The following is a 22974-nucleotide window of genomic DNA, read 5'->3' on the forward strand; positions in this document are numbered from 1 at the left end:
GAACTTGAATGTTATTCACAATTTGCATCAGTCACATTTTATAACACAATATATTTAGAGAAGCCGAAAACCAAATATTAAAACTGAAGTGTGTAATTTCTGCACCAATAGCATCACCAAATGGAATAGCAAATATTATCACCGTTTTCGAACAGATTCCAGAAAAATCCCCCCATCTTCCATAGGCTGTACAAACAGATAATCCTGCCACAAACTCACACTATTGTTCGAGCAAATTTAGCTGTGTCGGGCTGGTTGGACAGACAAACAGTGGAATGTTTTGATAGTGCCACAGAGCCACAGGTGAAATCAACCTTACTTGAGGTTGACTTGATAATACGTTGGGATACGAGAAAGAATTTTAACAGCAAAAGAAAATAACACACATCAGCTGTAATATTAACATTCTGCAAAAAGGTGGCGTCCGATTTTTTATATACTCTCTGCAAAATCACAAACAGTTATTGGGACACAACCCTAAACACCCACACCCAAATATGAACTGCCATGACTTATTTGCTGGATGTTGTGAAATTTAAATGATACTAGTACATAAGCCACATACATCAGAATGACATAACTTCACTTCAAATAGGCGGGTGTAACTGTAAAAAAATACAATAAAATAATAATAATAAAAATGTAAAAAACAAACAAAACAACAATAAAGCAAAAAGCACACACATACACAAAAGCTGTGCTGAGTGATACTGTTCTGAGAATTCAATGCGTTACAGAGCGACAGTGTAAGCAAAAAGAGGTGCAGAGAGTGAGAGAAAGAAAATGCAATGTCCTTTCCCTCTTTCCTCTGATCCTGCTGTTACAGAGAGCTGACTCAACACACACACACACACACACACACACACACACACACACACACACACACACACACACACTTCTAAGGCCAGCTTTGCAGGAATTCCCTCTGCAGATATCAGGTGTTGCAGACTCCCCCTTCTCTCTCTGTCTCTTGACATGCTCTCTCTTCTCTTACTATACATTTGTCTAACTCACTTACTCTTGTCCTTTATGTCTCTTATTTATTTGCTTTGGATTGAGATGATGAGAGAAGCCGAGGCCACACCCTGCTCTTCCTCCCATTCTGGCTTTGTCTGTCTCTGTCTCTGTCTCTGTCTCTCTCTCTCTCTCTCTCTCTCTACAGTATTTACCATTTGTTTGACTGTGCTATGATTATTACAAATGTGAGACTGGCAGAGGTATAAATACAGATTATATTCAGTCATTAATTGATAAAATGAATAAATAATTAGTGTTAGTCTAAACATTGATGTACATAATTATGCTTTAATTAAGTAATGGAAAATTGATGTATAACATGTCCATGGACATTTTGAAATTTAGGTAAACATTTTAATGAATGTATAAGGGAATATTATACCTAAATATTTTAGGTGCTTTTAACCCTTTTAATATCCTTTTTTTGGCTTCACATTTCATTTAAAATGGTCCTGCAGTGTGACAAATAAATTCCTAAACATAAAAATTTTCAAACAGCATTTAATGGTTTAAGATGGAGTATAGCACATCGCACCACATGATATGTCAAGCTCAATCATCAGCATTTGTGACATAACGTCGATTACCACAACGAAATCATTTCAAATCGTCCCTCTTTTTCTTAAGAAAATCGACGTTACAGTGAAGCACTTACCCAATGTAAGTGAATGGGCTTTAGAGGCAGATCCGAGAAGCTTATAATTTTATAAAAGTCCTTAATAAATTAATAAATTATTTAGTTAAAACTGTTTTATTTCAGCTATAAAGTTCAAATAATTTTTACAGTCGTTTTATGGTTTACGATATTAAGTTGTCATGGAAAAGTTGTAAATTGGATATAACTTTGTACAGTAAAGGATAGTAAATAATGTTTTTACACTATGGGACTGGCCCCATTCACTTCCAATATAAGTGCCTCACTGTAATTTCGATTTTTGCTTTTTTTAATGAGAAGGAGGGGCAAATTGAAATGTATTTTTGTGACAATCCACATTAACTCCACAAATGCTGTCGATGAGTTTATAGGGATAGTTCACCCAAAAATGAAAATCCTCTCATCATTTACTCACCCTCATACCATCCCAGATGTGTATGACTTTCTTCTGCAAAACACAAACAAAGATTTGTAAAGTAATATTTCAGCTCTGTTGGTCCTCACAATAGAAGTGAATGTTGACCAGGACTTCGAAGGCCCAAAATGCAGTATAAAAGTAATCTATAAAAATCCAGTGGTTAAATCCATATCTTCTGAAGCGATATGATACAGTAGGTGTGGTGTGAAACAAAAAATATTTGAGTCCATAAATTGCATTATGAGGACCAACAGAGCTGAGATATTCTGCTCATTATCTTAATCTGTGTTCTGCTGAAGAAAGAAAGTCATACACATCTGGGATGTCATGAGGGTGAGTAAATGATAAGATCATTTTAATTTCTGGGTGAACTATCCCTTTAACTTGTATTGAACCTTGAATATTCTATTAACTAGGTTATGTTTCATAAATGCTGTCATAGTCTTTCTGGTTCTTTCTGGTTTTCTCTCTCAGTTATTTCTCTGTTTCTGGTTTTCATCCTGTCTGCTTTCTGTTTTTATTGATTTGTGTCTCATAATCTCATTAATCCAGGACATATGCATAACGTAAGAGAACACGCACACTGGCCATTTTTCAACAGATCTGAACACACATACTCACATACAAAATCATGCCATCTGTTCCAAAGACATTCACGCCCACAGTGTGTCAGTGATACAATTCCACTGTGTGTGTGTGTGTGTGTGTGTGTGTGAGAGAGAGAGAGATTGAGAGCGAGAGCAGAGAAACAGAGGTTGTATCTAAGGGGTGAGATCACCGTCTCCTTTTTCCTTTTCCGGTAATACCTCTACTTTTCCTTTCTACTCTACCTTTTCATTTCCCTGATCTGCTTCTGTATCCGTCTTAAAAACCCATGAAATGGCCCAATGTGTGCAGTTGTCTTTCCTGTGTTGGTGTATTTTCTATTGAAACAGGAATTCAGGACAAATCAATGGGCTTGTCCCTTTTTTTTTAAATAACCAATAGCCTTTAGTTCACATCATAGCCATGATTTACTATTGCTAGTCACTGGCAGGAACATTCAGGACGAAAATTTGAATACGCCCGTGAGTGCTAGATGAGTAATTAATAATTTTTTTGTCTGTTTTCCTGATAGAGAAGGACAGAAAATGTAAATGGATGACTGCATAATTTATCAACTAGCATGTAGATTGCCTCAAAGCAAACAAACTTGGACAAAAAACAAAACAAAAATCAAAACAAACAATTATTTTAATTCTTCCTTTCTCTCTGTATCTTCTTATGAATTCATGGTAATAGCATATGCCAGTAAAATAGCCATCTCTTCCCCTCCCTCTCTCTCTCTCTTTATATACTGTAATCTAACCACTGTGCTAACAATAGAGGATACTCACAGTACATCTCAATACTGCAGTACCTAAAATTGCCACCAGGGATTTGTACAACACATCCATCAAACTTGTGTGGCACATGGCCAGTGGCGGACTGTTATATTTCTATGTAATGGAAAGCCAAAAGCTAATTTAGATGTAATAAAAGTCTATCATCACCCTGGGGAGTGGAAGTATGAATATGACACTTGTTATTGTGAAACACACACACACACACACACACACACACACACACACACACACAAAAGACCAATCTGCACATTAATCACAGTTAGACATGTGTGTGTGTGGATTTTGTGCATACGGGTGTCAATGAAAAGAGAGAAAGAAAGACACAAACAGTGCACCTTATATGCTGCCTCTCTCATAAATTGCTTGGCTGGCATCTTCCAGATGGCCGGTACAGTGATGACCCATCTGACGTCAGCATTATCAAACTCCGCCCCTGCCTGGTCACTCAGCTCCTGTAACCAATCACAAACCATCATCAGAGGGAGGCATTTTACATCACCCATTGTGTCACTTTAAAATGCTTTTAAAGGCACAGACAAAAAACAATTAGAAAAAGACACATTGGTGAGTTTTATGCAAAACCTGTTTATTAAGAGTCTGATTAAATATTTGAAATCAGAATGTAATCATGTAAAAAAGATGATCATACAGTATCTACAGAGCATCCGGAAAGTATTCACAGCACTTCACTTTTTCCACATTTTGTTATGTTACAGCCTTATTCCAAAATGGATTAAATTCATTATTTTCCTCAAAATTCTACAAACAATAACCCATAATGACAACATGAAAGAAGTTCGTTTGAAATCTTTGCAAATTTATACAAAATAAAAAAAAAATCACGTGTACATAAGTATTCACAGCCTTTGCCATGACACTCAAAATTTGTACTCAGGTCCATCCTGTTTCCACTGATCATCCTTGAGATGTTTCTACAACTTCTACAATTGGAGTACACCTGTGGTAAATTCAGTTGATTGGACATGATTTGGAATGTACACACACCTGTCTATATAAGGTCCCACAGTTAATAGTGCATGTCAGAGCACAAACCAAGCAATGAAGTCAAAGGAATTGTCTGTAGACCTCCGAGACAGGATTGTATCGAGGTACAGATCTGGGGAAGGGTACAGAAAAATGTCTGCAGCATTGAAGGTCCCAATGAGCAAAGTGGCCTCCATCCGTAAATGGAAGAAGTTTGGAACCACCGGGACTCTTCCTAGAGCTGGCCGCTCGGCCAAACTGAGCGATCAGGGGAGAAGGGCCTTAGTCAGGGAGGTGACCAAGAACCTGATGGTCACTCTGACAGTGCTCCAGCGTTTCTCTGTGGAGAGAGGAGAACCTTCCAGAAGAACAACATACTCTGCAGCACTCCACCAATCAGGCCTGTATGGTAGAGTGGACAGACGGAAGTCACTCCTCAGTAAAAGGCACATGACAGCCCACCTGGAGTTTGCCAAAAGGCACCTGAAGGACTCTCAGATCATGAGAAACAAAATTCTCTGGTCTGATGAAACAAAGATTGAACTCTTTTGGCCTGAATGGCAAGCGTCATGTCTGGAGGAAACCAGGCACCGCTCATCAACTGGCCAAAACCATCCCTACAGTGAAGCATGGTGGTGGCAGCATCATGCTGTGGGGATGTTTTTCAGCGGCTGGAACTGGGAGACTAGTCAGGATTGAGAGAAAGATGGATGCAGCAATCTACAGAGACATCCTTTATGAAAACCTGCTCCAGAGCACACTGGACCTCAGACTGGAACTTCAGAAAGGTTCATCCAACAGGACAATGACCCTAAGCACACAGCCAAGATAACAAAGGAGTGGCTATGGGACAACTCCGTGAATGTCCTTGAGTGGACCAGATAATAGGTGGCCAAAATAGGTGTCAAGCTTGTAGCATCATACTCAAAAAGACTTGAGGCTGTAATTGGTGCCAAAGGTGCTTCAACAAAGTATTGAGCAAAGGCTGTAAATACTTATGTAAATGTGTGTTTTTTTTAAATACATATGCAAAGATTTCAAACAAACTTCTGTCACGTTGTCATTATGGGGTATTGCTTGTAGAATTGAGGAAAATAATTAATTTAATCAATTTTGGAATAAGGCTGTAACAACAAAATGTGGAAAAAGTGAAGCGCTGTGAATACTTTCCGGATGCACTGTAGTTTTAAGACATACCTTAAGAGCCTGCTCCTTAAAAAAGGCCAGCGCATAAGCAAATATATCCAGAGCTTTCACCCTTTTCCCATTGGCCGCATTCAGATCTGTGTCAATTGACAAATTCTGGAGAAAATAAAATGACAAAACACCTCTCAAAAACCAACTATAATTTAAAGTTTACTGCACAACTTATTAATACAGTGTTCACTCAATAAATATTTCATGAGGAGGCTATGTTCTAACAATAATCATCAGTATTTCCCTGGATGGGAGTGTGCTGGGAAGCTGAGGTCACTCATTGTCCTGTCTTCTAAAAATCAATATAGTTTACGTGTAAGAGTGTCCTTACAGCAGTTGTGTGTAGTTTCATTTTAAACTTCTCCAAGTAGAGCCACTGTTTAGACTCGGTCGGATCCAGGTCGTGGTAGAAATCTCTTGCTGCATAACCAAAACTGTGGAACTTCCTGTCTGGAGTCAGTAGAATGGTGGTGGGTGTTTTCTGATTGGACACACCTGGGTCTCCACCCTCCCAACGCCTAGCAACAGAGGTAAATCAACCAATCACTTTCCAACTGCATTACTAAACTAATTGTTCACTCATTCCATTTCCAAAAAAAAAAATAATAATAACTGGAGAGGAAATTTGATGAGGTAATGTTTACAAATACCTAAAAAATAAACATAAAATGCAATACACAAATTATTTTTCTTCACCATGTGTGTATGTGTGTGTGGTACAGAGATAGTGAGATACATGCCATATAAAACATCTAATCAGAAAAAAGTGACAAGCTACAGTATTTCCAAATTCTGTCTAATTATGATAGAACTGACCTAAGATGACCTATAATATCCCACAACCCGCCCAGTCATCATACTCACTATCCACATTGAGGTAGCCATAAAAACCAGCACAAGCTGTCTACAGAGACAGAGGGGTTTTAAATATGAATGAGTTTTACTTCCAGGGCAAAGAAGCTCAGTTCCAAACAGAGCATAGTGTCTGACTGCAGAGTGCCTGAATGCCACAGAACACATTTCACATCCAATCTTGAACATTTGGTTACATTCTTGCTAAGAATTAACATAATATAAAAAATAAATACATTCTAAATAGTTGTGAAAGGCCATTCTAAATCAGTGATAATCTGCAAAATGCAGAATGTAATAGTCCATAAGGTTTCAGCTTATCAGAGATAATAATTGGTGATACTGTGGATTCAGGACATACTGTTGGTCAATCGTTTAATCTCCTGTTAACAGATTCAAAGCAGCCGCCTTCCAGACTCAGACTCACTAAGACCTTAAGACTTAGTGAAAGAGATTTGTGAGTTTTTACAAGAGATGCTGTCTTTATGTAAAGATTTAAGGACTAGACTTTGAGTCCAACCCAAATAATCTCACAAGCCTTGGGCTATTTGTGTTGTGTGTGTGTGTGTGTGTGTGTGTGTGTGTGTGTGTGTGTGTGTGTGTGTGTATTTGTAGCAGCAGTCAAACCGAACTCGGACCCAACTCGGATTCTGTATATATCTGTTCTGCAGAAGAAAGAAACTCATACACATCTGGGATGGAATGAGGTTGAGTATGATGAGATAATTTTCATTTTTGGGTGAACTATTCTTTTAATCTCTACAGAAGCCAAGTGATGGGCCAGTGAGAAGATGACTAATGATCCAAAAATAAGGTGACTATAAAAAACAATAATAGGTGAACAGATAAAACATTCATGAAAAATGCTTGTTGCTGTATTTTGAAGCATTGTGAAAATAAGAATAATTATCATATTATTATACACAATGCATAAACTTGATGCATCTTTGATTTTACTTGATTTAATAAATCTAAACATACAAAAATCTCAGCTCTTCCTTAGAGTGTACACTTCCTTTTACCCCCTCTCTCAACATCTCTCTCCACCCCTTTTGTCTCACCTCATTGTGTGAACGCACTCCGGTTCTTTAGTGAAGGCATATGCATAGCCACTGGAGGTGGTGCCGAAGTCAATGGCCACCACCACCACATAGTGGTTTCTCGGGGGCTCATTCTGTTCCGAGTCCTTATGTAGAAAGAAAAGAGGGATAAGAAAGAGAATTAGAGAGAACAGGGGAATGTGAAAGACAAGGGAAGAGCTGTAAGTAGATGTCAGTCAATACAATTGTTGTAATTAATTACAGCTCATTGTAAATAAGATGATACTTTAAGGCCTCATTTGCTTCACGTAATAAGCAAAATTGCGTTGGCTATAAAGAAAGCAGAGCTCACCAGGGTGTGTGTGGGGGAGAGTGGCGTGATGCCTGGGTCTCCCATACTCTTGGCTGGAGATGGAGTGGCCATTGCATCTGCAAAGGTAAAGAAAGTGAGAATGAGAGAGACACACACACACAAAGAAAACAGCCTTGGTCCAAATCCTTATCTTAAATGTAATCAAATTCATAACTGACCTTATTTGCAGAGATAATGGCATCAATTCATGTATTGCAATGCACTTCTGAACAAAATGTGTTGGAATGTTAGGGTATATTCTGATGTTTCATTAAAAAAGGTTCTGGATTTCAATTATTTCAGGTAGTTCTGATGTATGAATGTTTGACACTTTTATGTTGGGTCATTTGAACATGTTTAAATGTGCCTGTAAAGGCTCAAAGCTAACCAAAAGCAAGACTATTTGAAAGTGGAGTAGATCACCAAGGAGGAGCATTAGGAAAAAGCACGTACAACAATTTGGTAAACACCAATATGCAACAGTAACTAAATTTATTGTTATTACTATAAAAAATATTGTTCTACTGTAGTGGTGGCCAAACACATTTTTATTGCAATAACTATTTTACTGTAGTAACTATGGTATTCTGGCATAAACTATGGTTGTATGGTAAATGTTTGTACATCAACAGTGCCTAAACCTTAGCATTCTATAGCTATGTTTCATGGTCAGGTGGAGACCAGGGCTAAATGGCACCATCAAGGATGAATCTTTCCCAAAAATAATTTATAGACCGAACTAGACATAAAAGCCTCAATTAATGTTCAGTGAATTTGTCTGAAAGACCACTCATTTAGACTTACTTTTTATAGCATTGCTTATGTCTCACATTTTACATTATTTGGTCATATCAAATCCTTTAAGAGCTTTAGAACACTACAGCAACAGCTGCTCCCCTCAACACTGACATTTGAATCGAATTAGAGGTTGTATTTGTCCATTCCCATCATCCTCATTAGCCGGGCCTAATAGCTTCACTAAAACACTTGGACGTGGCGCACCCCGAACACTTAATGAGCGTCAGGGTTCGGCACACCGCGGGACGCCACATTTCTCTGAGCGCTCATCCTTTTTTCCCGCCTTTACCCCATACTGCGAGCGAGAGTGAACAGAAAGAGTGCGGAGCTCTTCAGCGAGTAATTACGGGTTGAGTGACTAGCTACCTGCGGCTCTCACTTCATTTCAACCACTCACCGATACACTCCGCCTCCAGCTACCGAGATTGATTTTAAAATTGGACAATGGATCATCCAAATCAACACTGAAGGAGTAAAATGATTGTCCATAATGATAAATGCCTAAATGAAAAAATGTTACTCACAAAAACACACACTTGACCGACTTTTCATATTTTGTGGTTTAAAGGAACTTAAGTTTGTTAACATGGCAACACGGCTTACTGTACTGGGACTTACTGTAATTAAACAACGGCAATGGCAACAGTTTCCCTGGCAGCTGACTGAGAGATACTTGATTAGGGCTTTGATTGTGTATTACAAATGTATTTTCCTACTGTTTTAAAGACTTATTTACACAACACATAAGCGTTCATGACAAATAATTTATCTGCAAACAGGCATGACCTGCATTCATGTATCAAAAATGGTTGTCAACAATAAAGATTGATTCTTATACTGCAGATTGACTGACATATAGAGTTTTTTTTAACACAATACTGACACAATAAATACAAAAATAGAGTAAGTTTGTTGACCATGTCAGGACAATTACCAGAATTTACTTCCTGCATTGTAATTCTTAAGGAAAATTACAAATGATTTAATCAGAATGGGTATTTTTTTTAAGCATTTGAAGTTCAAAAGCAACTATCGTTTCTGGAGAACAACCATAGAACACAAAAAGACATTTTACATGCGTTTATCCAAGCAGCAAAAATAAACAGGCAGAATTCAGAGGATGGGGAGAAGAAGTGAAAAAGGAGGGTATCCTGTTTTCACCCCCTCCTCTCATCCCTGGTAGAACGGGAGTGAATAAATAGTGTTCAAGCTCTGTCCTGGAATGTTATACAAAATTCTGACAGGAAGCAGGAGTCAGAGGTCATACCTCCTCTATGGAATTACACATTCCGAGGAATTCCAAGCAGAAATAATAGAGTAGAGAGACATATAGACCACTGACATGCACTCACAAATATATTTGACTAAAAGCTGTCTTGGGTCTGGAATCTATTATCTATAAAATATGCAGAATTGAAATACATTTTAGTCAGAGTGAGTGAGAAGCCCTGAGACCTGAAATTATTTTTTAAATATGAAGAAAAGGTTATGACTTGCCACAATCAACTTGAAATGTCAGTCATGAATGTTACTTTCTTGTTTTGTGTGTGTGTGTGTGTGTGTGTGTTTAATAATTAGATATCCATAAGTGAAGCTATGGCTTTTTCTGCCATGCTTAAAAAGCATTTTTGTTTGCCATTTTTGAGGTTGTATCCCTTTCTTCTTTGTCTTTTCCTCCCCACAGATTACATAGCCATTTCCCCAGAAAAAAGTACAACAAAAAAAAAGAAAAAAATGGGAAAAAGCAAATATTAGTGTTAGACTGGTTGCTTTTCGTCAAATGGTTTTCCAACAGGACAGTTTGACCACATATTTTGTGTGTGTTTGTGTGTGATCAATTATGAATTAAATGTATTTTTCACAGTTTTTATCAATCTCAATATATCTGAGACAAATATCAGCTTACTCTGTAAGCTTGGCTTGAAAGTTATCCAAAAATAATAGCCAAATGCAGAGATTTACAGAAGCAAATCTATCAAAATATCAAGTTAAGAACTCTCTGGTAAGTGAAACCAGAGATATCAGTACAAGGGAAAAGTGTGCTTAACTCAAGCATTTTTAATCTTGAGCAATATACTGTAACAAGCTTTTTTTTTTGTAAACAATATTAAACAGTATGCTCAAAGGAATTTCACAATGAGAACTGAGTTTAAGGTTTGAGGTTTGAGTTTGAGCTTAGAACTGAGTTCTAAGATACAGTTTAGTAGCACACAGAGCTTAGTCAAAAACTCCAGCTCAATGCATCCTTTACAAGCCGCAAACAGCCACCACGAAAAGCCCCTTCAAAGAGGGGCCATTGACAGGGCAGCACTGCTCCAGATCACGTGTTTGTGAAGCTCCATTCAGAGATGCAGCATAAAAAAATGCCGAAAGCTGAACACAGCCAGGATGTCCTCTCACACACACTCAATGAGTCCAGCTGGCCCTGTTCACTCACACACACTCATACAAAATCACACAAATAAACACTCACATTCATCCACAAACACACATCCCACACACAGTGGGCGAGAGGAGCCACACAACAGCTGTGACTGGTGCAATGTTATTAGTCTCTCTCTTTCTGTCTCTCCCACTTGTTCCCCCTCTAATATCCACGAGGTTTCAGACTTGTTTGAAATATCAGTTGAATTTGAAAGAATGTGTCTGTAGGAGTTCCTCTACTCTTGTAATTCTGGAATGTGAAGTTGGAGAATAATTAGAGGGTTTACAGAGCACATAAACTCCCCATTACATTTTCCAAGACAACAGACAAGAGGCGAGTTTTTCAACACAAGTCTCCCCTTACCATAAGCCATTTATCATACATAGTACAACAAATGTTTTTTAGATTGCGTAAAAGTGGGAATATTACCAGGGGAACCTGCAGGAATGCATGTCAGGTAAGCACAGAAACCTATAACAAATACAATTCACAGTTAAAAATTACTGGCACTTCCAGTGTAGACAGCTCCATTGATTATTATGGAAGCACATTATTGTGCATTCAAGATGTACATTTTTATCAGTATAAGTGTTCCCTGGGAACTGATCCCATGCCCTTGTCATTGATAGTGGCATGCTAAATAATAATAACACCAATTAGCAACAAGTCAAGGTACGCACAGTGCCTTTGGCTGCAGACGCCGCTGCATATGACTTACGTCAAATCTCAGCCAATATAGATAGTAGAGAGAGAGAGAGAGCTGCCTTTCTAAATCTATACCATCATACAACCTCAGAGACACACGATACATACTCACCGAGACCGAAAGAAAGAAAAAAAGAGAGAGAGAGGTAGAGAGAGAGAGAGAGAATCGATTTTTGCAGCACCAAATAGAGCTGAAACCAGCAGCCATCTACACAACAGAACTGCATTCCATGTGCAATGTTAAACCAGTTTAGTTGAGAGATCAGGGCTCCCTGTGAACTCTACAGCTGTATCAGTCAATTGGAGCTGTGTAATGTAAGCTCTGCTAGATGATGATGCAAAACTTACTTGAGCACACAAGGTGGGCTCAAATGTAAAGATCATGTTTTTTTTTATTGTTAGTGGTGTATGCTAATGTACTATCAACACACCATATCCTTGTACGGCCATTACTATTGCTCATTCTTAGGGTTAGAGATTTTAACAAACACATAACTCGTAACTTGCCCTACATTTATAGGTCACATTTATCAAATCAAGTAGCTTGTAAGAGAGAGGTTTGCTATTAACTTTTCAAGTCAGACTAATGCTTATAATTTGGCAGACAATAAAATATCCTTTATATTACATAAAAGGAGGGACATGTGCCATATTTGGGGATCTGAATATCGTAGAGACTTGAGGAATGGACTCTCTTGACTTGTGCCAGTAACAACCACCTTGCAACACCCTAGCAACCATCCAGGGGTGCGTTTCCAAAAAACATGAGGGTGAGGGTGCACGGCCAGCGCTGAGTCACCTAATCAGCAGGAGAGATGGATAAAGGGGAGCCAGAGATGCCAGTTCAAGAAAGACACATGCGGCCGCTGTGTGTGTTTGTGTGTGTGTGTTTTATGTTGTTTTAAGTTGAGTTTAAGTCATTAAAGTTTACATTGACTGTTCTACTGGTCCCAGCCTCCTCCTTGCCCATCTTTTACATGTTACACATTGTTAGCCAGCTATGGTCGGAAGTTCTATCGTTACCAACCTAGTTCAACAATTTGGACCGTAGTTCCTGCATCGCAATGTTATGTGGTTGGAACTACAAATCTTTACCTGTGGTTAGAAGTAGGGCTGTCGATTTAACACGTTAATTCATTGTGATTAATTTTACCAAAAATATTGCGTTAAAACAATTTACGCAATTAATTGCATGTCCACGGACCATAATAAGGAAGATTCCTGAGAAATGCAAGCTTGTAGTACCACCTGTTTACTCCAGAGGGAAAGTGAAATTTCAACTGTATGAGCAACGCGCAGTTTATAATGTGAAGAAAACACTTCAGTAGGAAGAACAACACAAATATGCCTTACGTTCTTGTGTTCAAAACACTCAAAGGAGCGCAATTGCGATCTAAGGGATCTCAAGATGTGTTTAAAGATTGAGTATTAAACTATATTTAACTTGACACAGTGACCACAACATTTTATGTTTATGACGCAACACACCCGAGACGTCTGACGTAGGTGTAAATTGACGGGCCCTTAAACAAGCCCTCATAATAAATCTCCAATTGATTGACAAATGGATTGCTGTGAACTTTTTTAGATAACTGTGAATATTTAAAGATAACTATGTATAATTATACATAAATCTTTAGTAGCACTTAAGTAGGATTTAATCTCTAAGGCGCGTTTCCCAAAAGCATCATCATCCAAGTAGTGCATAGAAATTTAAATTAACGAGAGCTATGAACCTATCTTAAGTTAAATTAGTGCAATGTATGTTTCTGGCATCTTTTCACAGTTATCAAAGACAATGGGACATTTTTTTACTAATATATTTTGATCATTGGAAAGCCATTGTGAACTATTTCAGACACCCTGAGAACTGGCAGATTTGGCCCTGCGAGCCATGAAAGCTACCCCTTAGGACATCGGCCAAAGCGATGAGCAATCTGGTGGTTCTGAACCTGCATATTTGGCTAACTCTCATGGAGAAAGAGAAAGCCACACTCCTCAACACCCCAGGGTCACTCAACGGTCTCTTCTGGAACGCCGTGAAAGGCTTTTCAGAGTGTTTCATTATTCAAAGTACCATCAAGCAATAAATCACTTTTTGCTCACAGGCATGTCAGACTGGGTGTTAAAAACTATCAAACACGGTTATACAATTCAGTTAGTACACCAGTCACCTTGTTACGAATGGGCAGCGAAGGCAGACGAGGAGATGCGGATCCAAGTGCAGTTCAACTTTTATTGAGGAACAAACAAGGCAGGTACATGGAAAACACGGGAACAAAGGAAAAACCCTCAATGGGGAAATGAACACAAGACTGAGGAAAACGGGCAGGGAACACACACCACGCTAACAACATTCAACGATAGACAGTGACTAAACAAACAGACAGGGTTAAATACGTGGACATGGGAAGACAGGAACCAATGAACAAACAGAACTCAAACAAGATAACTAGGTGATTAACAGAAGCAAAATGGCAAATAAACGAGGGAAGGTGCAAACAATGAACGGTGAACACGAAAGCTAACAAAGAGACTATGGAGTTACACAAGGGACAAAAGTGAAAACTAAGGAATGCAAAATTGACAAAAATGGCAAACAAAAGGGCAACAGTGAAACAAGACAGGTAACCCTAACATAGCCCCCCCTCAAGGATCGGATTCCAGATGATCAACAGTAACAGAACAAAAAAAACATGAAGAACAAATGTCCATTGACTGGGGGGGAAGCTTGTGGTGGGCAGACAGACCAAGGGGAGCAACGAAGGGCAGACAGGCAGTCCAGGGGGCAACGAGGGGCAGACAGGCAGTCCAGGGGGCAACAAGGGGCAGACAGGCAGTCCAGGGGGCAACGAGGGGCAGACAGGCAGTCCAGGGGGCAACAAGGGGCAGACAAGAGGTCCAGGGGGGCACAGAGGGCAGGCAGGATGTCCAGGGGGGCACAATGGGCAGGCATGAAGTCCAGGGCGGCACAAAAGGCAGGCAGGAAGTCCAGGGGGGCACAAAGGGCAGGCAGGAAGTCCAAGGGGGCACAGAGGGCAGGCAGGAAGTCCAAGGGGGCACAGAGGGCAAGGACAGGTTCAGGTGGTCTGGGAGCTGGCCACAGGGCAAGGGTAGGTTCAGGAGGCCTGGGAGCTGGCCACAGGGCAGGGACCGGTTCAGGAGGCCTGGGAGCTGGCCACAGGGCAGGGACCAGTTCAGGAGGCCTGGGAGCTGGCCACAGGGCAGGGACCGGTTCAGGTGGTTTGGGGGCTGGCCACAGGGCAAGGATAGGTTCAGGAGGTCTGGGAGCTGGACACAGGGCAAGGATGGGTTCAGGAGGCCTGGGAGCTGGCCACAGGGCAGGGACCGGTTCAGGAAGCCTGGGAGCTGGCCACAGGGCAGGGACCGGTTCAGGTGGTCTGGGGGCTGGCCACAGGGCAAGGATAGGTTCAGGAGGTCTGGGAGCTGGACACAGGGCAAGGATGGGTTCAGGAGGCCTGGGAGCTGGCCACAGGGCAAGGATAGGTTCAGGAGGCCTGGGAGCTGGCCACAGGGCAAGGACAGGTTTGGTGAACCTGGGAGGAGGCCGCTGGACAGGGACTGGTTCAGGGGGCCTGGGAAGAGGGCGAAGGACCGGGACCGGGTCAGGAGGCCTGGGAGGAGGCCACAGGACTGGACAGGTCGAGGAGGCCTGGGAGACGGCCACAAGACGGGGACAGGTCGAGGAGGCCTGGGAGGCGGCCTTTGGCCAGGGACAGGTCTAGGTGGTCTGGGAGATGGCCGCAGAGCAGGGGCCGGCCCAGGGGACCTGGGAGGAGGCCATCGGACAGGGACAGGTCCCGGAGGCGGAGCCGTAGGAGGCTCGGGAGGCGGAGCCGTAGGAGGCTCAGGAGGCGGAGCCGTGGGAGGCTCGGGAGGCGGAGCCGTAGGAGGCTCAGGAGGCGGAGCCGAAGCCGTAGGAGGCTTGGGAGTGGAGCCGTAGGAGGCTCGGGAGGCGGAGCCGAAGGAGGCTCAGGGAGAAGAGTCGTAGGGCGCTCTAGAGGCGGAGCCCTAGAAAGCTCTGGAGTCTCTGGGGGCAGAGCCGTAGGAGGCTCGGGAGGCGGAGCCATAGGAGGCTCGGGAGTCTCTGGGGGCGGAGCCGTAGAAGGCTCGGGAGGCGGAGCCGTAGGAGGCTCTGGAGGCGGAGCCGTAGGAGGCTTGGGAGGCGGAGCCGAAGGAGGCTCGGGGAGAAGAGTCGTAGGGCGCTCTAGAGGCGGAGCCCTAGAAAGCTCTGGAGTCTCTGGGGGCAGAGCCGTAGGAGGCTCGGGAGGCGGAGCCGTAGGAGGCTCGAGAGGTGGAGCCGTAGGATGCTCGAGAGGCGGAGCCCTAGAAAGCTCTGGAGTCTCTGGGGGCAGAGCCGTAGGAGGCTTGGGAGGCAGAGCCCTAGAAAGCTCTGGAGTCTCTGGGAGCAGAGCCATAGGAGGCTCGGGAGGCGGAGCCGTAGGAGGCTCTGGAGGTGGAGCCGTAGGAGGCTTGGGGAGTAGGGCCGTGGAAAACTCGAGAGGCTCTGGAGGTGGAGCCCTGGAAGGCTCAAGAGGCTTGAGAGGCGGAGCCCTGGAAGGCCCGAGAGGCTTGAGAGGCAGAGCCCTGGGAGGCTCGAGAGGCTTGAGAGGCGGAGCCCTGGGAGGCTCGAGAGGGGGAGCCCTGGAAGGCTCGAGAGGCTTGAGAGGCAGAGCCCTGGGAGGCTCGAGAGGAGGAGCCCTGGAAGGCTCGAGAGGATGAGCCCTGGAAGGCTCGAGAGGAGGAGCCCTGGGAGGCTCGAGAGGCGGGGCCCTGGGAGGCCCGAGAGGAGCACTGGGAGGCTCGAGAGACTTGAAAGGCGGAGCCCGGGAAGACTCGTGAGGCGGAGCTCTGGGAAGGTCGAGAGGAGCCCTGGAAGACTCGGTAGGCGGAGCTCTGTAAAGCTCGGTAGGCGGAGCTCTGTAAAGCTCGGGAGGCGGAGCTCTGGAAAGTTCGGGAGGCGGAGCTCTGGAAAGCTCGGGAGGTGTTGGCGCTTGGACGGTCATGGCTACAGACGCTGGCTCAGGGACGGTCGAGGCTACAGGCGCTGGCTCTTGGACGGTCGAGGCTACAGGCGCTGGCTCTTGGACGGTCGAGGCTACAGGCGCTGGCTCGGGGACGGTCGAGGTTACTGGCGCTGGCTCTTGGACGGTCCTGGCTACTGGTGCTGGCTCTTGGACGGTCCTGGCTACTGGCACTGGCTCGGGGACGGTCGAGGCGACAGGCACTGGCTCACTGTCTTCTGAGGTGACAGGCTCGCTCACAGTGACATGCGTTGGCGCAGGCTCGCTCACAGTGACATGCGTAGGCGCTGGCTCGCTCACAGTGACATGCGTAGGCGCTGGCTCGCTCACAGTGGAAGGTGTGGGCACAGGCTCGCTGACCGTGGAAGGCATGGGCACAGGCTCGAAGACCGGGGCAGGCGTGGACCGGAAGGCGGAAGTCTGTCTTCTCTCCTTCCTCCGGGCAGACGAAGAGGGCCAGTCGTGGAAGGCGACTGACGTGAGGGTGACCTCGTTGACAGGTGGAGTTGGTGTTACAGGGGGCGCCGGGGGTGGCTGGAGAGACACCACTGTGGACGGTGAGGCAGGGTCCTTCTCAGCAACGCCCACCGCGAGCGGTGAGGCGCACACCAGTAGGGTCACCACCAGGAAGTAGCGGAGGGTCCAGTCACGCGTCGCCTGTGGCAGCCGCTCCTTCAGTGCGGGGTGTAGATTGCCCCTGAAGAAGACCACCAGAGAGTAGTCCGGGAAATCCGAAATACTCGCCAGCTCAAGGAAGTCGCGGATGTGGTCCTCTATAGGGCGGTCTTCTTGTTGTAAGCAGAGCAGGTGGTAGTTTGCTTGCTGAACCGCTGGATCCATAGTTGGTCTATCGTTCTGTTACGAATGGGCAGCGAAGGCAGACGAGGAGATGCGGATCCAAGTGCAGTTCAACTTTTATTGAGGAACAAACAAGGCAGGTACATGGTAAACACGGGAACAAAGGAAAAACCCTCGATGGGGAAATGAACACAAGACTGAGGAAAACGGGCAGGGAACACACACCAGGCTAACAACATTCAACGATAGACAGTGACTAAACAAACAGACAGGATTAAATACGTGGACATGGGAAGACAGGAACCAATGAACAAACAGAACTCAAACAAGATAACTAGGTGATTAACAGAAGCAAAATGGCAAATAAACGAGGGCAGGTGCAAACAATGAACGGTGAACACGAAAGCTAACAAAGAGACTATGGAGTTACCAAGGGACAAAAGTGAAAACTAAGGAATGCAAAAGTAACAAAAATGGCAAACAAAAGGGCAACAGTGAAACAAGACAGGTAACCCTAACACACCTCGCTTCACTGATGTTTGGAAATCTGTGGTCCGACCTCAGGATCCACTGGAGTTACGTGCAGAGATCCACAGTCTCCTTGTAAAAAAAACAATACTGTCCCAGACTGCAGGTCAGCTAGACCTGACCTGCCAAAGAGAGACAGACTCCATCCCTCCAGTATTTGACTAACTGGGGCCCAGGACAAGATGCAGACAATCTGGTTAATCCGAACGTCTGCTAGCTGCCATGAGACATCACAGCCATAATTTTCTCGTTCCAAAGAAAGACAGCGGGCTTCGGCCCATTCTAGATCTGATACACTTGAATCGCATGCTCATGAATTGCCCATTCAAAATATTAACTCAGAAACAGATCTTTTTGCACATCTGTCCTCATGACTGGTTTGCATTAATAGATCTGAAGGACGTATACCTTCATGTACCTAATGCATCATGTCACAGGCAATTTTTGAGATTTGTGTTCAATGGAACTGTGTATCAATTCAAAGACCTCTCCTGTTCCACATCGCTTCTGGAGCCTCGGGCACATGCGTCTGGCTGCTCTAGCAACATGGACAGCGCCAGCATTCTACCAACAGGTTGTTAAGCTGGGTCAAATTTTCAGAAGAAAAGTGGTGAGCACAGATGCATCCAACACAGGTTGGGGTGGTGTGCGCGATGGCTGTTCTTGTTGCTGATGGCATGCTGCATGAGTGTTTGTAGCCTGCTTAGCATTGCTTATTCTTATTCTCATACAATCATCGTTTTATCCTTTGTCATTTTACAACGTGTTTCAGGTTTTTCCTCTTTTCTACAGTTTCATCTGTGTGTATATTACCTGTTTCTGCTTGTGCCTAGCTTGAGTCTGTTTTTGTAGCCTGCTAGGTTTTTTTTTATAGCATCGCTTATCTATCTGCTTTCAGCTTTTAATCCTTAACATCTGCCATTTTTCAGCACACATCTGTTTTCCCCCGCACTATTCTCTTATCGCAATTCAACTGTGTGCATTTTCCACGAGCATCTGCTTTCTATTTTTATCGTGATTAAACTGCGTGCATTTTACAGCAGCACCCATTTTTCTCCTCTGTGTTACACGGATTATTGCATTGATCTCAAAGCAACACTTCTCAAGAACAACCATAACAAAAAAGAATTGAGTGAGGGATTCGCATCAACTTCAAACCCTCACCACTCAGGAACAACCAACAACAACAATCAATTGCGGTAAGTTATCGCATATTATTTCTTCTTGCATTACATGTCACATGTTTACTATAGCTTCTTCCATCAGCAGTGAGGGATTCACATGTGATAAATGTAAGGAATCAGTGAGGCTGACAGAGAAGGTTAATGAGTTAGAGACACGCATCTGAACGCTAGTGAAGGTCAGTTATTTAATTACTTATTTTTAAACACAATTCACAATCGTATTTTATCAAACTGCTATGACATTATAGATATAACAGTTTCATTTTCTGTTAATGCGTGATTTTCTGTAAAGCTGCTTTGAAACAATGTGTGTTGTGCTATACAAATAAAAATGAGGTGCTATACAAATAAAAATTACTTGACTTGACTTGAAAAGTCTGCATGCCTAAGGGTTTATTAATGCGCTTCATGGCTCAGGTGGTCCGTTCTCAAGCCTTCTTTCCCTCACCATTTAATTCAGATGAAGAGCAATCTATGCATATGTTATGCCCGGTGAGGGCATTGCATACATATGTTGAGCGCATCCGTCAGTTTAGGCTCTCAGATCAGCTCTTTATTTGTTATGGAGGATGCAAAGAAAAATGTCCGTCTCTCACCTACGAATAACAGCACTATTAGTGTCAAAGCGCATTTAGCCTGAGGCATGGCCTCTTCATGGAAGAGGACAAACGGTGTGTCTTTTACATGTCGCTTTTGCACTGATGTTCCCGGCCAAAATGAGAATAGATACTAAATTATAATTATTACATGCCCACAGCAAGCGATGTCCTCCATAACGTCAATGGAATGAGTAAGTTATTGTGTGATACTGTCTATGCAGCTGAGTGGACCTGACTCACTGAACATTCACTTGTTCATCCGAGGAACTGAACGCCTTCTTTGTTTCTTTTTTTTGCTAGTGGCTGGAGTATTGGGAGTTTTGAGAGTATGTTTAACACTCCTTCAGGACAGTTTGTGGATGAATCTGCAAGTTTTTGGTTCTTATGGTTCCTATTGGTTTGTTCTGTGAAATATTTTTTGCAAAACATTGGAGTGATTAGGGCATTTTTATGTCATGTAACAGCCGAGTGAGACTGACTAACTGAACTTTCACTTGACTGTCTGAGGAAACTGAATGCCTTTTGTGTTTCTTTTTGTGCTGGTTCTGCCTAGTGGCTGGAGTTTGTTTCGTGGAGGAACACACCTTCGTGACCAGTTATGTGGATGAATCTACACCTCTTTGTGTTTATCCCACCTATTGGCTGGAGTTAGTTTTATATATTATTTTCTGTTGTGTAATTCTGTCTCACAAAATTTGTATAGAAGCACTGGACTTGAGCAATCCAATGGCAAAGATGTCACGGGGGCTCTCGTATGCGTACATTTACTGTTTAAGTTTAGAGGGTTGGACGCCAGTTGGTGCTGTCGTGTGTGGGGTTAATGCACACGTTATTGTTTTTTCTGTTTGTTTGGTTCAGGGGGAAGTTTGGGGTTTGATTGTTGCCTAATGTTGGAAGGTGGTTTTATAATTTTATTTTTGACCAAAAATTTGAATATGTCAAAATATCTCTCACCAAGTGGAATGTGAATGGGTTGTGGCACCCCATAAAAAGAAGGACGTTTATTTATTTTCTTAAACGTAAGAAATATGATATTGTGTTTCTTCAAGAATCTTTCCCCACATGAAGCTGAAAAATTTGGGAAGATATGGGGTGGACATGTTTTCTTTAGTGCTGGCTCAAGTAAGAGCAGGAGATTCATTATATTGATAAGTAAACATCTGCAATTCAAATGTCTCAAACAGATTAATGATAAATAAGGAAGAGTCTTTATTGTTTTAACAGAAATTCAGGGGCAAAGGTTAATTTTGGCTAATATTTACAAACCTAACATTTATGATCAGGGTTTTTTTTAATAGATCTTGAAGTGATATTGCAAGCCACTGGCACCCGTTATGATATAATATTGGGAGGAGACTTTAATCATTTGATGGACAAAATTGTGTAAACCCCCAATAGCAACACTGATGCTTCACACGATGTGTAAATATCTTGGTCTTACAGATATTTGGAGACTTTTGAACCCATGAGGTAGGGACTATACGTTTTTTTCATCAGTCCATAAGATTTATTCTAAAATAAAGTCCCTCATTTCATCTGTTTTGGATTGCTCAATTGGAAGCATATTAGTCTTAGATAAATCATAAAGTTGGCACTTTAATGTATCCATTTTTCAAAATCCTGAATTCCAACAAATGTTAACGGCTGAAATCAATGTTTATATGGAGACCAACTGGTCCTCAGTATCCTCTGTGGGCATGGCTTTGGAGGCATCGGTTCTTAGGGGTCGAATCATACAGTATCCCTCATTCATCAAAACATCCAAAGCACGAGAACTTGTGGAGTTGAAAGGGAATATTAAAATTGTTGAGGCAGAGCTGAAGTGCTGAATGTCGTCTGATGGCCTCAGAGAATTGGTCCGATTGAAATACAGATATAATACTATTGTTCTAGCATTCCCTCAGTGAAATCTGCTGGTGGTGAAATATTTACCTCAGCCATTGATATTAATAATGCTTTTAAAGTATTCTATCTTGATCTTTATAGTTCCACATCTCCATCTACTGATGAAGATAATAGAAACTTTGTGGAACCTTTAGAACTCACTAAACTGATGACAGAGCAAAATAATTCTCTTGATCCTGAGATAAACTTGGAGGAGCTTGGCGAGGTAATTAAGGCCTGGCCTACAGGTACATTTGATGGCATAGTGAAGACCTTCATTTGGAATGGGAAACATCCCAGATTACATTTCAGTAAATTGCATAGGCCGATTGACAAAGGTGGGCAAGGCCTACCCTAGGTTTTGTTTTATTATTATGCATTCGGTCTCAGACACTTGGCTCATTGGTCGCTTCCACCTGAGAGAGCCCCTCCCTGATTTTGTATTGAACAGGAAGTTCTTGCCCCTATTTCACCATTGCAAAGAATTTCTATCAAACTAACCGGAGAAGTTAAATTACACGTTATCTCACATTTACATGATTAAGGCATCAGTGTATTACTCCCAGCTAATTCAGAATCTGGGGGACAGAGCTTCAACTTCTCTCAAGAGATTATGTGAGATAGATTTAAACTTGGTATTGGAGGAGGAACAGTGGGCTAGAATTCTAAAAAACATCAAGTCTGCATCTAGAGACAATCCCTTATACAATTCAAGATTTTACATAGATTCTATTGGACCCCCTCTAGATTGTATAGTCTTGGTCTTAAAGACACACCCACCTGCTCAGAGGATGGAGCCATGCATACTTGCATAATTCATTGTGAAACACTTGGACACATGCATTTGTTTTCATTTATTATTTACATTGAAATGTAACTTTTTAAATAGGCTAAAGGAGTATGTTATGTACCATAATAGCATATTTTGCTGTGGTATAGAGAACCGTGAAATTTCACTGGCATCAGTCCAGACTACTAAAACTTTGGTAACGTGACAACACTACTTTGTTGTATGGAAAACATTCTTCAAAACATTTCCTTTTACGTTCCATGGAAGACTGAAAGTAATTTTGGGTTTCCAAGGACATGAGGGTGAGTAAATAATGAC

At 42.5% G+C, this 22974-nt stretch overlaps 1 protein-coding gene across 2 annotated transcripts in view; it reads right to left on the minus strand.

The window, feature by feature from the left end:
• LOC127662830 (heat shock 70 kDa protein 12A-like) overlaps positions 1-22974 on the minus strand; it is a 53794-nt gene that overhangs the window by 21258 nt on the left and 9562 nt on the right. For both annotated transcript variants that reach the window (XM_052154192.1, XM_052154193.1), the window contains exons 2-6: positions 7901-7977; positions 7570-7694; positions 5988-6174; positions 5657-5761; positions 3811-3927 (exon numbers count right to left, since the gene is read on the minus strand). In XM_052154192.1, coding sequence (XP_052010152.1) covers positions 3811-3927; positions 5657-5761; positions 5988-6174; positions 7570-7694; positions 7901-7977 — 611 coding nt within the window. The remainder of the gene's footprint in view (positions 1-3810; positions 3928-5656; positions 5762-5987; positions 6175-7569; positions 7695-7900; positions 7978-22974) is intronic.

This window comes from Xyrauchen texanus, chromosome 22, assembly GCF_025860055.1.
Source record: "Xyrauchen texanus isolate HMW12.3.18 chromosome 22, RBS_HiC_50CHRs, whole genome shotgun sequence".
In the NCBI taxonomy this organism is placed as follows: Eukaryota; Metazoa; Chordata; class Actinopteri; order Cypriniformes; family Catostomidae; genus Xyrauchen; species Xyrauchen texanus.